We start from the raw sequence: 15,854 nt of genomic DNA, 5'->3' as shown, positions 1-15,854 counted from the left end.
CTCATTGTGCTACCTATATCCCCCCAATAGAATCCCCATACTTTAACAATGACAGCTTCTCCATCATAGAGGGGGAGATCAACCATTTCCAGGCCCAGGGACATGTACTAGTCTGTGGTGACCTAAATGCCAGAACTGGACAAGAACCCGACATCCTCAGTACACAGGGGGACAAACACCTATCTGGAGGTGACAGCATTCCCTCCCCCATATGCCCCCTAGACACAACTATGACAACATAACCAACAACAACGGGTCACAACTCCTGCAGCTCTGTCGGACGCTGAGTATGTACATAGTCAATGGTAAGCCTTGAGGGGACTCCTATGGTAGGTACACATATAGCTCATCTCTTGGCAGTAGTACTTTAGATTACTTTATCACTGACCTCAACCCAGAGTCTATTAGAGCGTTCACAGTCAGTCCACTGACACCCCTATCAGATCACAGAAAAATCCCACTCTACTTGAACAGAGCTATGCTCAATCATGAGGCATCAAAGCCAAAGGAAATGAATAATATTATGAAATGCTATAGATGGAAGGAAAATAGTATGGAAATCTACCAAAAAACAATTAGGCAACAACAAATTCAATCCCTTCTCGACAATTTCCTGGACAAAAGGTTGCACTGTAATAGTGAAGTAGAAAACCTAAACAGGAAATTTGACCTCTCAACTTCCCTATCAAATGTAAAATTTTCAGGCAGACAACCTAAGAAAATTAACAACAATGACAAATGGTTTGATGAAGAATGCAAAAACCTAAGAAAGAAATTGAGAAATCAATCCAACCAAAAACATAGAGACCCAGAAAACCTGAGCCTACGCCTTCACTATGGTGAATCACTAAAACAATACAGAAATACACAATGGAAAAAGAAGGAACAACACGTCAGAAATCAACTCAAAGTAATTAAAAAATCCATAGAATCTAACCACTTCTGGGAAAATTGGAAAACTCTAAACAAACAACAACACGAAGAGTTATCTATCCAAAAAGATGTATGGACAAACCACTTCTCCAATTTGGTTGGCTCTATAACAAAGAACAAACAGCAAAAACATATACAGTTGAAGTTGGAAGTTTACATACACCTTAGCCAAATACATTTAAACTCAGTTTTTCACAATTCCTGACATTTAATCATAGTAAAATTCCCTGTCTTAGGTCAGTTAGGATCACCAATTTATTTTAAGAATGTGAAATGTCAGAATAATAGTACAGAGAATGATTTATTTCAGATTTTATTTCTTTCATCACATTCCCAGTGGGTCAGAAGTTTACATACACTCAATTAGTATTTGGTAGCATTGCCTTTAAATTGTTTAACTTGGATCAAACGTTTTGGGTAGCCTTCCACAAGCTTCCCACAATAAGTTTGGTGAATTTTGGCCCATTCCTCCTGATAGAGCTGGTGTAACTGAGTCAGGTTTGTAGGACTCCTTGCTCGCACACGCTTTTTCAGTTCTGCCCACACATTTTCTATATGATTGAGGTCAGGGCTTTGTGATGGCCACTCAAATACTTTGACTTTGTTGTCCTTAAGCCATTTTGCCACAACTTTGGAAGTATGCTTGGGATCATTGTCCATTTGGAAGACCCATTTGCGACCAAGCTTTGACTTCCTGACCGATGTCTTGAGACGTTGCTTCAATATATCAACATAATTTTCCTACCTCATGATGCCATCTATTTTGTGAAGTGCACCAGTCCCTCCTGCAGCAAAGCACCCCCACAACATGATGCTGCCACCCGAATGTTTCACGGTTGGGATGGTGTTCTTCGGCCTGCAAGCGTCCCCCTCTTTCCTCCAAACATAACGATGGTCATTATGGCCAAACAATTCCATTTTTGTTTCATCAGACCAGAGGACATTTCTCCAAATAGTACGATCTTTGTCCCCATGTGCAGTTGCAAACTGTAGTCTGGATTTATCGCGGTTTTGGAGCAGTGGCTTCTTCCTTGCTGAGCGGCCTTTCAGGTTATGTCGATATAGGACTTGTTTTACTGTGGATTTAGATACTTTTGTACCTGTTTCCTGCATCTTCACGAGGTCCTTTGCTGTTGTTCTGGGATTGATTTGCACTTTTCGCACCAAAGTACGTTAATCTCTAGGAGACAGAACGCATCTCCTTCCTGAGCAGTATGCGTACTATTGTTTGTACAGATGAACGTGGTACCTTCAGGCGTTTGGAAATTGCTCCCAAGGATGAACCAGGCTTGTGGAGGTCTACAATCTTGGCTGATTTTTTTTTTTTAACCATGATGTCAAGCACAGAGGCACTGAGTTTGAACGTTGGGCTTGAAATAAATCCACAGCTCCAGTGGGGGAAAAAAGTATTTGATCCCCTGCTGATTTTGTACGTTTGCCCACTGACAAAGAAAGGATCAGTCTATAATTTTAATGGTAGGTTTATTTGAACAGTGGAAGACAGAATAACAACAATTGGAGTCAACCTCCAATTGACTCAAATGATGTCAATTAGCCTATCAGAAGCTTCTAAAGCCATGACATCATTTTCTGGAATTTTCCAAGCTGTTTAAAGGCACAGTCAACTTAGTGTATGTAAACTTCTGACCCACTGGAATTGTGATACAGTGAATTATCAGTGAAATAATCTGTCTGTAAACAATTGTTGGAAAAATTACTTGTGTCATGCACAAAGTAGATGTCCTAACTGACTTGCCAAAACTATAGTTTGTTAACAAGAAATGTGTGGAGTGGTTGAAAAACGAGTTTTAATGACTCCAACCTGGTTCACAAACTACTTCTCTGATAGAGTTCAGTGTGTCAAATCGGAGGGCCTGTTGTCCGGACCTCTGGCTGTCTCTATGGGGGTGCCACAGGGTTCAATTCTCGGGCCGACTCTCTTCTCCGTATACATCAAGGATGTCGCTCTTGCTGCTGGTGATTCTTTGATCCACCTCTACGCAGACAACACCATTCTGTATACCTCTGGCCCTTCTTTGGACACTGTGTTAACTAACCTCCAGACGAGCTTCAATGCCATACAACTCTCCTTCCGTGGCATCCAACTGCTCTTAAATGCAAGTAAAACTAACTTAAAATCTTTCCAATACTTTGAGTGTTTGCTCTAGCCTGCCTAGAGCGCCAGGTGGGTGGGATTTAAAGTTTTGGGACTAGTCTATTGGCCCATGAAGCCAGGCAAGCTCAATCTCGCACAGATAACGCATTTGCAATGGTTTGTAATAGTATAACCCAGGTATCAGCACCTCCTAATTCACACCACGCTATAAGTAGAACCCTCTCCAAGGAATAGAGAGAGAACAAAATTATACCAGGCCAGCTTCCACACAAAGTGTAGCTATTACATTTACATTTCCACAGTGTCTCATTTCCAAAATTGTACATTTTAACAGTGATCCAGTATAGGGACCAATGTTTCTTTTTTCAATGTTATGGAAAGAAGCCTTTTATTACCGGACTGTACATGAGCTGAGTTCTGGATCAGAATACCACATACAGCACATTCGGAAAGTATTCAGACCCCTTTCCCTTTTACACATTTTGTTATGTTACAGCCTTATTCTAAAATGGATTAAATAAATAAAAAATCCTCATCAATCTACACACAGTACCCCATAATTAAAACGCAAAAACTGGTTATTAGAAATTGTAGCGAATGTATAAAAAAAAAAAAAACTGAAATATCACATTACAAGTATTCAGACCCTTCTCTCAGTACCTTGTTGATGTACCTTTGGCAGCAATTATACCCTCGAGTCTTCTTGGGTATGACGCTACAAGCTTGTTACACCTGTATTTGGGGAGTTTCTCCCATTCTCTGCAGATCCTCTCAAGCTCTGTCAGGTTGGATGGGGAGCGTTGCTGCACAGCTATTTTCAGGTCTCTGCAGAGATGTTCGATCAGGTTCAAGTCCGGGCTCTGGCTGGGCCATTCATGGGGATTCAGAGACTTATCCCGAAGCCACTCCTGTGTTTTCTTGGCTGTGTGCTTAGGGTTGTTGTCCTGTTGGAAGGTGAACCCCCCCCCCCCCCCCCCAGTCTGAGGTTTTTAAAAATTTGGCAAATTTGTTGAAAAACAAACTGAAATATCTTATTTACATAATCATTCAGACCCTTTGTTGTGAGCCTCAAAATTGAGCTCAGGTGCATCCTATTTCCATTGATCATCATTGAAATGTTTCTACAACTTGATTGGAGTCCACCTGTGGTAAATTCAATTGATTAGACATGATTTGGAAAGGCACACACCTGTCTATATAAGGTCCCAGAGTTGACAGTGCATGTCAGAGCAAAAACCAAGCCATGAGGTGGAAGGAATTGTCCGTAGAGCTCCGAGACAGGATTATGTCGAGGCACAGATCTGGGGAAGGGAACCAAAATATTTCTGCAACATTGAAGGCCCGCAAGAACACAGTGGCCTCCATCATTCTTAAATGGAAGAAGTTTGGAACCACTAAGACTCTATCTAGACCTGGCTGCCCAGCCAAACTGAGCAATCGGGGGAGAAGGGTCTTGGTCAGGGAGGTGACCAAGAACCTGATGGTCACTCTGACAGAGAACCAGAGTTTCTCTGTGGAGATGGGAGAACCTTCCAGAAGGACAACCATCTCTGCAGCACCCCACCAATCAGGACTTTATGGTAGAGTGGTCAGACGGAAACCACTCTTCAGTAAAAGGCACATGACAGCCTGCTTGGTGTTTCCCAAAAGGCACCTAAAAAAGTCTCAGAACATTAGAAACAAGATTCTCTGGTCTGATAAAACCAAGATTGAACTCTTTGGCCTGAATGCCAAGCGTCACATCTGGAGGAAACGTGGCACCATCCCTACGGTGAAGCATGGTGTGGGGATGTTTTACATCTGCAGGGACCGGGAGATGAGTCAGGATCGATGGAAAGATGAACGGATCAAAGTACAGAGAGATCCTTGATGAAAACCTGCTCTAGAGCGCTCAGGACCTCAGACCGGGCCGAAGGTTCACCTTCAAACAGGACAACGACCCTAAGCACACAGCCAAGAAAATGCTGGAGTGGCTTCGGGACAAGTCTCTAAATAGCTTTGAGCCCGGACTTGAACCCGATCTAACATTTCTGGTGAGACCTGAAAATAGTTGTGCAGCGACGCTGCCCATCCAACCTGACATAGCTTCAGAGGATATGCACAGAAGAATGGGAGAAACTCCCCAAATACAGGTGTGCCAAGCTTATAGCGTCCTACCCAAGAAGACTCAAGGCTGTAATCGTTGCCAAAGGTGCATCAACAAAGTACTGAGTAAAGGGTCTGAATACTTATGTAAATGTGATATTTCAGTTTAATTTTTTTTATTGTTGCTAAAATTTCTTAAAACCTGTTTTGGCTTTAGCATTATGGGGTATTGTGTGTGGATTGATGAAACATTTTTTTTTATAAAGGCTGTAACAGTAACAACATGTGGAAAAAGTCAAGGGGTCTGAATACTTTCCGAATGCACTGTAATCATATCTGGGTAACAACCTCTTTCATGCATCTTGGTACAGTAAGGGATGAGCGATGTGGCGGCAGCCAGAAAACCCTCACCTCCACACAGTGCAGTATTGACAGTGACTCATCATTATTATGCTCAATGTGACCCCTCACTTATTCCACTCCACATTCGCCCCCTAGAGACGCTGGTCTCCCTCACACTGCCCTCAGGCTGCATTATAATTACATTTCTCAGAGGTTGCTAATACTATGCTAGGTGTTGAGATGCTCTTTACTAGCTACATTCCTAACCCCTCTCTCAGCAGTGCTCCAACCACCCACCGAGTCCAGAATGAAGATTTATCTGAGTGGGACTTAGCGTTAGCGAGCGACAGCCAGGCTAGCTTTTAGCTTTACTTCCTGATCTGGTCTTTGCCAGGTCCACTTAATCATTAAACACTAACGGCCAACATGTTATGCATTTGGAAAAATCAACTGTGCTGCTAAGAGATAGCAACACTAAAAAACTAAACGTATATTTGCTTAATGTCTGGAGGATACAAATTGAGGATGGTCCATGCAGTAAGATACAGAACTGCCTTCCCCTGTTTGTTGAGCACTATCCATCTGGAAGTAACACAAAGCACTAACTTGTTTAACACATCCAGCCAGAGAAAGCTTTTTCAAAGACATTCAAAGAGAAATGGAGCATAGTACACAGTCGCTATCTCCTGAGTTACTTTTAATTTGCTTACCACCTCTGAGGATGAGAGGATGAGATTACATAATGCATTATTATGAATTATAGCTAATACAAGTGTATTGGTTAGCATGAGGGATGTAAGTGTATGTAGTAACTGCCTCCAAGCACCAACACTGATAGCATGAAAAGACATTCATAAGTATATGACTTATATGATACATCTGACACATTTAATGATAGTTAGCTGTGTGAAACCTTAATGAAAACTGACAAGATCATAAACTGTTATAGGTTAACTACTGTGTGTAGATACTCAATCACCTTAACAGCCACGCTCAAGCCTTATGAGTGTAGTAATACAGTGTTCTATTACATTTTTCATCAAAACCGAACCCGTGGCTGTTTAAGACTATGGAAAATCGACCTAAAATCGAATCTATCTTACTCATGTTTTTGCCTAAGAAGCACATCCATTTAGTTTGATTGTACTCACATTGTGCTTGGTGAGAGCTGATATATTGGCTGCTATTGCTTGGAGCCAATCTAGGCAGTCTTCAGCAGTGGGGCATGTGATAACCCCACTGCAAACCCCATCCACAGCTATGACTTGAAATGCATGTTTCCTTTAGAAATCAGAATCAGACAAATATACTTTTTAGTAGTGGTTGGCACCAATTCAGTATGATATTAACATCGATATCAATATGAACAAGGCATATCTCAAAATTGTTTTATCCTTAGTCAGGCAAACAGCTTGTCTGTCCATATATTAATCATAACCCATGCACTCTCAATTTCTATTCAAGAGAAATAAGTAACAGCCAAGCAAGCTTTGCAACAAATGGAGGAATCACTGTCTTATAGTGCCTTTGGAAAGTATTCAGACCCCTTGACTTTTTCCACATTTTGTTACGCTACAGCCTTATTCTAAAATGGATTAAATAAAACAATTTCATCAGCAACCTACACACTATACCCCATTATGACAAAGCAAAAACAGGGTTTTAAAAAATGTGTGCACATTTATTAAAAACAAAAAACAGAAATACCTTATTTACATAAGTATTCAGACCCTTTGCTATGAGACTCGAAATTGAGCTCAGATGCATCCTGTTTCCACTGATCATCCTTGAGATGTTTCTACAACTTGATTTGAGTCCACCTGTAGTAAATTAAATTAATTGGACATGATTTGGAAAGGCACACGCCTGTCTATATAAGGTCTCACAGTTGACAGTACGTCAGAGCAGAAACCAAGCCATGAGGTCAAAGGAACTGTCCGTAGAGCTCCGAGACTGGATTGTGTCGAGGCACACATCTGGGGAAGGGTACCAAAACACTTCTGCAGCATTGAAGGTACTCCATCATTCCATCATTCTTAAATGGAAGAAGTTTGGATCCACCAAGACTGTTCCTAGAGCTGGCCGCCCGGCCAAACTGAGCAATCGGGAGAACGGCCTTGGTCAGGGAGGTGACACAGAACCCGATGACCACTCTGACAAAGCTCCAGAGTTCCTCTGTGGAGATGGGAGAACCTTCCAGAAGGACAACCATCTCTGCAGCACTCCACCAATCAGGCCTTTATGGTAGAGTGGCCAGACGGAAGCCACTCCTCAGTAAAAGGCACATGACAGCCCGCTTGGAGTTTGCCGAAAGGCACCTAAAGGACTCTCAAACCATGAGAAACAAGATTCTCTGGTCTGATGAAACCAAGATTGAACTCTTTGGCCTGAATGCCAAGCATCAAGTATGGAGGAAACCAGGCACCATCCCTACGGTGAAGCATGGTGGTGGCAGTATCATGCTGTGGGGATGTTTTTCAGCGGCAGGGACTGGGAGACTAGTCAGGATTGAGGCAAAGATTAACGGAGCAAAGTACAGAGAGATCCATGATGAAAACCTGCTCTGGAGCGCTCAGGACCTCAGACTGGGGCGAAGGTTCACCTTCCAACAGGAAAACGACCCTAAGCACACAGCCACGACAACACAGGAGTGGCTTCGGGACAAGTCTCTGAATGTCCTTGAGTGGCCCAACCAGAGCTCGGACTTGAACCAGATCGAACATCTCAGGAGAGACCTGAAAATAGCTGTGCAGCAAACCAGGTTTTGCTTTGTTATTATGTCGTATTGTGTGTATATTTATGTTTGGGAAAAAAACTATTGAATCAATTTTAGAAGAACATGTGGAAAAAGTCAAGAGGTCTGAATACTTTCCGAAGGCACTGTAACTGCCAGTGGCTGACCTCTCCATTTGAATAGTCCCAAGGTATTTACAGGAGACAAGTCATCCTAACGCCGAGCCCCCAAAGTCCCTCGCCAGCAGACCCCTCTCAAATAGCCGAGGCACAGGGGCCACTGAACCTTCAGCAGTAGTGACAGAGAATGGCCCCTGGCTGTGTTTTGACAACAAACATTCCCCAGTCCCCCTGCCGCAGCCCAGCGCTGAGCTTACCTGCAGACGTCAGAGCCTGGGATGTGCTGTGACAGACGGGAGTGGAGGAGAGGAATAAGGCGCAGGTCCATCCATCTCTTCTCCCAGCGGAGCCCAGGGGACGTGGGCCAAGATGAGCAGGACAGTGAGTCCTAGAGGGGTTTAAACACACAGAAAGAAGAGAACACCTCTTAGTTTAGTTCTTCATATAGTATCTCCCATGGTTTTTCTAATACGTCAATAGCCCAGGCCTGTTCATGATTCATACAGGTAGATGTAGATGCAGCAGAAGCTGTATAAGTGCAAGCCATAGTTCAACTACTGAATACGTTGTTTTTTTCCTCTGGCCCAGAGAAAGAGTGACAAAGAGTTAGAGCACCCTGACTGTCACCATCTGCCTGTGAATGCCACTGCGGAATAACAACAGCCTACTGGCATTGTTACAAGAGTTGCGGAGAGACAGATATGGCTGAGAGTTATACAGAAAGGAGATCAGCCTCAAAGTGGGGTTGGGTTAAGAATGCTAAACTGTACCGTATTGTTAGGATGGTAGTTCAAGTGTAAGCCACTGTCGCACAGAGGGGAGGACGTTCCACTGCTCTGGTCACTTGGAACACCTGGGAGAAGAATGACATTCAGAAGTTATTTATTCAGTCATTTGGAAGTCATATCATATCTTCTTTAGCCTTGGTACAATATCCAGAACTTTTATGTCTAGCTCTATTTCAGGTAAAAACTATATTCAAATCAACTTTTCTTCCCACCTCTTTTTCAGAGCTAATTATACCAGAGACAAATAATAGTCAATGCACGAATCATCATATATTCCATGTGTAGATGGAGTTTTTTTCTCCAATCTTGTGTTTTTTTCTCTCATCATATCCTTACTGAAAATAACATACAATTTCAGCTCTGATATTTCTTTGGAGGTTTGTAAGATGCACGTACATGTGCAGTCTTCACAGAGGGGCAGTTTAAGAAAAGCAGGTGTCTTCTTCAAGAAAGACACAGTCAGAGTGACTTCCTCTCCGGCGTTTCGCAAAACCTGCACCTGTAAAGAAAAGTTTGGTGAATTTATAATACTGCCATAGGACTTCTAAGTCTGTTCCTCATTTCAACCACGTACTTGGATGATGGATGTAGTACAAATTCCCTTCTTAGAACAAGTAGATTAGATATCGGCTAAAAACCTGGGAGATTTATGCAGCCTCACACATTTGGGAGGTTGATACACACAAATTGGAAAAGGCGTAAAACTCCTCTTACATGTCCCAAAGATAAGGTCCAAAAAGTTAAACAAGATAAGGTGGTGTTGCAAGTGTTTGCAGCTTCAGGGAAATATAAAATATTAAGTTGGCAGCTGCTTACCGCTTCCTCGTGGCGATAGCTTCGAACATTTATTCCATTTATCTAAAAACAATCAGTCTTATTGTTAGTAACAATAATATCCAATCCATTAAATTGATGATATGCATGATATGAGGTGGCTCAGTGAACTAATATATCATATTGTGATCCATCCACAAAGTGTGAAGGAGTTGGAATTTGATCAGACATACCTGTAGTACAAATACTGAATAACCCAAGACAGAAGAAACTGTCAAAATACTCATCACCATCCCTTACCTGGAGGATCCCATCTCCAATAAACAGCAGCCCAGACAGTTCAGCTGCAGACAATATATTATATATTATTACGTTTGGGTAAATAAACCACGATTCATATTTCATAGTGAAATGGAAACAACTAAAAAACTAAAAAAAGAAAGCTTACCTTTTTGCTCTTTTGATATTTTTGATATCACAACAGGGATTTTGTGTTCTGCGCCTCCCTAGGGGGTGAATTATATAGTTATGTAGTTTGTTGCACAAACATTTGAAGGAAAGAAACAGAGGAAAGAAATAGAAAAACTGTTGTGTCTTCCCCAATACGATACTCCATTAGTCTACTGTTGATATATCAATTGTGGCTTTAAAAGATCAATGGCATTAGGTAACAGTAAATTCAATGATAGAATAGGCAGAAACGGGCTAATCAATGGAGATCTAAATTACCTTAATGCTCAAGCCAAAACCTCCAATCGTCTGTCTTCTGATCGTTACAGTTCTCTCCTATAAGGAATCAGATGGAATAAAGAGGTGTTTATTGTGGACATACTTACAGGTTTAAAAGTTTACCGTAGATAATACAAGTATAAAAAGCTGACAAAGGAAAGGCCCATTTTAAAAGGTATTTTCTCTCCAGTCATGCTCACACTTCACTCTCATGGTTCCAAATGTATCGTCTGCCCGACATTATATATTTTTCTCGTAATTGAAACATCCTTTCCCAAGGTATTTAATTTGACAGGCAGTTACTTACACTGGAATAAAATGGTTCTCCTGACACGCAGATGACATCTTGCTCTTGAATGGTCAGAATGTCTTTAGCCAAGTGCAGTCGAATATTGAAAGGCTCCTCGTTACCATCTTGCAGCAGATAAACCCCAGTCTTTGTCTGTAAAGTAAATCAAAGTGGGGAAATCATGTATCGTTCCTCTTTGTCCAAATTAACTGGCCATGAAATTAAATAAAATGAAAATGTCATCAAATTGTAAAGACATTGGAGAGACTTTTGACAGAGTGACATGTATGATAATGATACACACATTTCATATTTTTCTTCTTCTTAGGCTGTTAATTTCAAAATGGTGACCTGTAAAACAATGCCCCATACATTATGTGAATTCCACTCTCAGAAAGCTAGTAACCAAGAAACCATTTCAATTACAATGTATCTAATAGGTTTTGAAAAGAGTTATCATTATTCATGATCACTTCAGGCAAATCTTTTTTCCACTAGTGTTTATATTGCATACATCTTCAATATTATGTTGCAATTATGTTCGATAATAGGAGACAGTAGAAATATAGTTAAGCTAATTAGGTTAGTTCTCAGTAAATCATTTTCACTAATTAGTTTGAATTACATGTATTTTCTATGCACTGTGCTATAACATTAATCAGACTAAAATATATTGTTGTCTTGGCCCTGAAAATAAAAATCCTTATTTATAATTTTCCAAAACCAGATAACTGCAAAGATACGCCTCTTAATCACAGGCAACAGAAAAAAAAAGATTTACAATCATCTAATTCAATAAATCTCCAATTAAATAATCAATCTTCATTTTGTCTATCCATCTAAGGTCTTGTGGAATTAAAAGGTTTGAATAAATTATGCTCAGTCACCAGATATGCATTTCTCAGAAAGGAATGAGAGACATCATCATCGTATCCCGTGATCCATTTAAAACAAGCTAATCTGCATACATTTGCATTCTGTATAGTCAATTCCCCACCAACTAATTGGAATGCCTGTCCTGTCCTTGAAACTACGGTTAAGTCTAAATAATAAAAACACCTTCACCTGACATGATTACATGATTTAGGTGTTCCCGAGCGGCGCAGCGGTCTAAGGCACTGCATCTCAGTGCTTGAGGCGTCACTACAGACACCCTGGTTTGATTCCAGGCTGTATCACAACCGCACATGATTGGGAGTCCCATAGGGCGGTGCACAATTAGCCCAGCGTCATCCGGGTTTGGCCAGTGTAGGCCGTCATTGTGTAGGTGTAGGCCGTCATTGTGTAGCTGTAGGCCGTCATTGTAAATAAGAATTTGTTCTTAACTGACATGTCTAGTTAAATAAAGGTTAACCATTTTTTTTTATATTATACATGTAAAGCCAAGCACACCAATGTCACTAAGCATCCTTGATGACAAACGCAGTAGTGTCACTAAAGGATACCAGTTAAAAAAAGAAGGTGACATGGTAGGTTTGGCAACTCAAAGAATGACATTTACTTGTACTGTATCTAGCTCTGTGTAAAGAAACCATAAATCAGCCTGGGTGAGCATTATTAACATCAACAGCAGCAACTCAATGTGAAAGTGTTTTTACAGTGAGTTGCCTTGCACACTTTATCCACAGCTAGTTCAATATCACCATTATGGTGTGTGTATGTCACACGTGTGAGTTTGTGTGTGCGCGTGCGTGTGTCTCATGAGGGAGAGAGAGAGAGAGAGAGAGACAGAGAGAGAGAGAGATGGAGGGAGGCAGGGAGCCGATGGAGGCAGTCATTCTCGTTAGCCGAGCTGAATCAGTGCTACGATGCTGATATATCTATCACTGGGTAGATCAGAAGCAGCCTCTCCTCTCTCTCTCTCTCTCTCTCTCTGCTGGGCTGAGCATAGTTTGACCTGCTGTAGAGCATGTATGTAATTACCCTTATCTCTGATCCCATCTTGTGTTTCATCATTACCTTCTCATCCTAATCCTCTCCATCTTTATCTAGCTACATCATCAACTCCAGTCAGACACTGTCGTCTGTGTACATTCACAATTTACACCACAGGCGGTTGGCACCAGGTATGCAACAAGGACAGTCACATTTTATCTACCTAAGCCAATCATGCATTGTAGAGATATGATAATTCAATGACACTTGTTGTGATGCAAAGGTTAACATGTGTCAGCAGTTGAGTACGCTGTCAAGTAAAAATACAAAATGCTATTTGCCATGGCAGACCAATTTGCTCCAATTATCTTTGCAAAATGCTGAGGGATTGAAATCTATTCAACTGAAATTGTACCTACCTCTTCATTTGAAGTCCTGAAATCCATGTGCTATGGTACAGTGAGGGAATCTGCCCTGGAAAAAGACAGAAGAGGAAATTGAATTGAATTAGCTTCCTGAAGAAAATACCTAGCAGTTAGTTAGTGACATGGTTCTTCTCACTTGTAGTAATAACACAGATTACCTAGCAGTTAGTCAGCGACATGGTTCTTCTCACTTGTAGTAATAACACAGATTACCTAGCAGTTAGTCAGTGACATGGTTCTTCTCACTTGTAGTAATAACACAGATTACCTAGCAGTTAGTAAGTGACATGGTTCTTCTCACGTGTAGTAATAACACAGATTACCTAGCAGTTAGTCAGCGACATGGTTCTCCTCACTTGTAATAATAACACAGATTACCTAGCAGTTAGTCAGTGACATGTTTCTCCTCACTTGTAGTAATAACACAGATTACCTAGCAGTTAGTCAGTGACATGGTTCTTCTCACTTGTAGTAATAACACAGATTACCTAGCAGTTCGTCAGTGACATGGTTCTCCTCACTTGTAGTAATAACACAGATTACCTAGCAGTTACTCAGTGACATGGTTCTTCTTTAGTTAAATAAAGGTTAAAAAATAAATAAATACAAATTCTCACTTGTAGTAATAACACAGATTACCTAGCAGTTAGTCAGCGACATGGTTCTTCTCACTTGTAGTAATAACCCAGATTACCTAGCAGTTAGTCAGTGACATGGTTCTTCTCACTTGTAGTAATAACACAGATTACCTAGCAGTTAGTCAGTGACATGGTTCTCCTCACTTGTAGTAATAACACAGATTACCTAGCAGTTAGTCAGTGACATGGTTCTTCTCACTTGTAGTAATAACACAGATTACCTAGCAGTTAGTTAGTGACATGGATCTTCTCACTTGTAGTAATAACCCAGATTACCTAGCAGTTAGTCAGTGACATGGTTCTCCTCACTTGTAGTAATAACACAGATTACCTAGCAGTTAGTGACATGGTTCTCCTCACTTGTAATAATAACACAGATTACCTAGCAGTTAGTCAGTGACATGGTTCTTCTCACTTGTAGTAATAACACAGATTACCTAGCAGTTAGTCAGTGACATGGTTCTTCTCACTTGTAATAATAACACAGATTACCTAGCAGTTAGTGACATGGTTCTCCTCACTTGTAGTAATAACACAGATTACCTAGCAGTTAGTCAGTGACATGGTTCTTCTCACTTGTAGTAATAACACAGATTACCTAGCAGTTAGTAAGTGACATGGTTCTTCTCACTTGTAGTAATAACCCAGATTACCTAGCAGTTAGTGACATGGTTCTCCTCACTTGTAGTAATAACCCAGATTACCTAGCAGTTAGTGACATGATTCTCCTCACTTGTAATAATAACACAGATTACCTAGCAGTTAGTCAGTGACATGGTTCTTCTCATGTGTAGTAATAACACAGATTACCTAGCAGTTAGTCAGTGACATGGTTCTCCTCACTTGTAGTAATAACACAGATTACCTAGCAGTTAGTCAGTGACATGGTTCTCCTCACTTGTAGTAATAACACAGATTACCTAGCAGTTAGTCAGTGACATGGTTCTTCTCACTTGTAGTAATAACACAGATTACCTAGCAGTTAGTCAGCGACATGGTTCTTCTCACTTGTAGTAATAACACAGATTACCTAGCAGTTAGTGACATGGTTCTCCTCACTTGTAATAATAACACAGATTACCTAGCAGTTAGTCAGCGACATGGTTCTTCTTTAGTTAAATAAAGGTTAAAAAATAAATAAATACAAATTCTCACTTGTAGTAATAACACAGATTACCTAGCAGTTAGTCAGTGACATGGTTCTTTTCACTTGTAGTAATAACACAGATGACCTAGCAGTTAGTCAGTGACATGGTTCTTCTCACTTGTAGTAATAACACAGATTACCTAGCAGTTAGTCAGTGACATGGTTCTCCTCACTTGTAGTAATAACCCAGATTACCTAGCAGTTAGTCAGTGACATGGTTCTTCTCACTTGTAGTAATAACACAGATTACCTAGCAGTTAGTCAGTGACATGGTTCTTCTCACTTGTAGTAATAACACAGATTACCTAGCAGTTAGTCAGTGACATGGTTCTTCTCACTTGTAGTAATAACACAGATTACCTAGCAGTTAGTGACATGGTTCTCCTCACTTGTAGTAATAACACAGATTACCTAGCAGTTAGTCAGCGACATGGTTCTTCTTTAGTTAAATAAAGGTTAAAAAATAAATAAATACTAATTCTCACTTGTAGTAATAACACAGATTACTCAAGTACTGTGATTGTGCACCACTTAATATAAACACAAAACCCACTAGCATGGTCTGTCATGTCATCCTTGTGGGACCAGCAATATCAATCCAGAGTAATAGATTTTCATTGCAATTTCACTTCTTTCAAGCAGAATCCTGTGCAGAACTAATCAGGGGGGAAGCCAGAGACCATTAAATGTCTATGAATAATTCATAAACTGAAGGTGGGAACCTAAGTATCTATCCTGATAAATGTTTCAATATGGAATCTATTGCTCCCGTTACCTGACTGACTGTGTTACCCTATCTGTTACGGTGTTACAGCAGGGCTAATCATTGAAGCTTTGGAAAACAAGTATCAGATGAAGGA

At 40.7% G+C, this 15,854-nt stretch overlaps 1 protein-coding gene across 1 annotated transcript in view; it reads right to left on the bottom strand.

The window, feature by feature from the left end:
• LOC106569124 (gamma-1-syntrophin) overlaps positions 1-15,854 on the bottom strand; it is a 39,701-nt gene that overhangs the window by 10,764 nt on the left and 13,083 nt on the right. Inside the window, exons 3-12 of the mRNA XM_045694193.2 lie at positions 13,204-13,258; positions 10,928-11,062; positions 10,621-10,677; positions 10,340-10,397; positions 10,192-10,235; positions 9,934-9,975; positions 9,514-9,616; positions 9,100-9,182; positions 8,587-8,717; positions 6,628-6,757 (exon numbers count right to left, since the gene is read on the bottom strand). Of these exons, the coding sequence (XP_045550149.1) occupies positions 6,628-6,757; positions 8,587-8,717; positions 9,100-9,182; positions 9,514-9,616; positions 9,934-9,975; positions 10,192-10,235; positions 10,340-10,397; positions 10,621-10,677; positions 10,928-11,062; positions 13,204-13,230 (810 nt within the window). The 5' untranslated portion in view covers positions 13,231-13,258. The remainder of the gene's footprint in view (positions 1-6,627; positions 6,758-8,586; positions 8,718-9,099; positions 9,183-9,513; positions 9,617-9,933; positions 9,976-10,191; positions 10,236-10,339; positions 10,398-10,620; positions 10,678-10,927; positions 11,063-13,203; positions 13,259-15,854) is intronic.

This window comes from Salmo salar, chromosome 14 (genome assembly GCF_965601325.2).
Source record: "Salmo salar chromosome 14, fSalSal1, whole genome shotgun sequence".
In the NCBI taxonomy this organism is placed as follows: Eukaryota; Metazoa; Chordata; class Actinopteri; order Salmoniformes; family Salmonidae; genus Salmo; species Salmo salar.
Note: the sequence above shows the minus strand (reverse complement) of the source record. Positions and strands in the feature narration are given on the sequence as shown.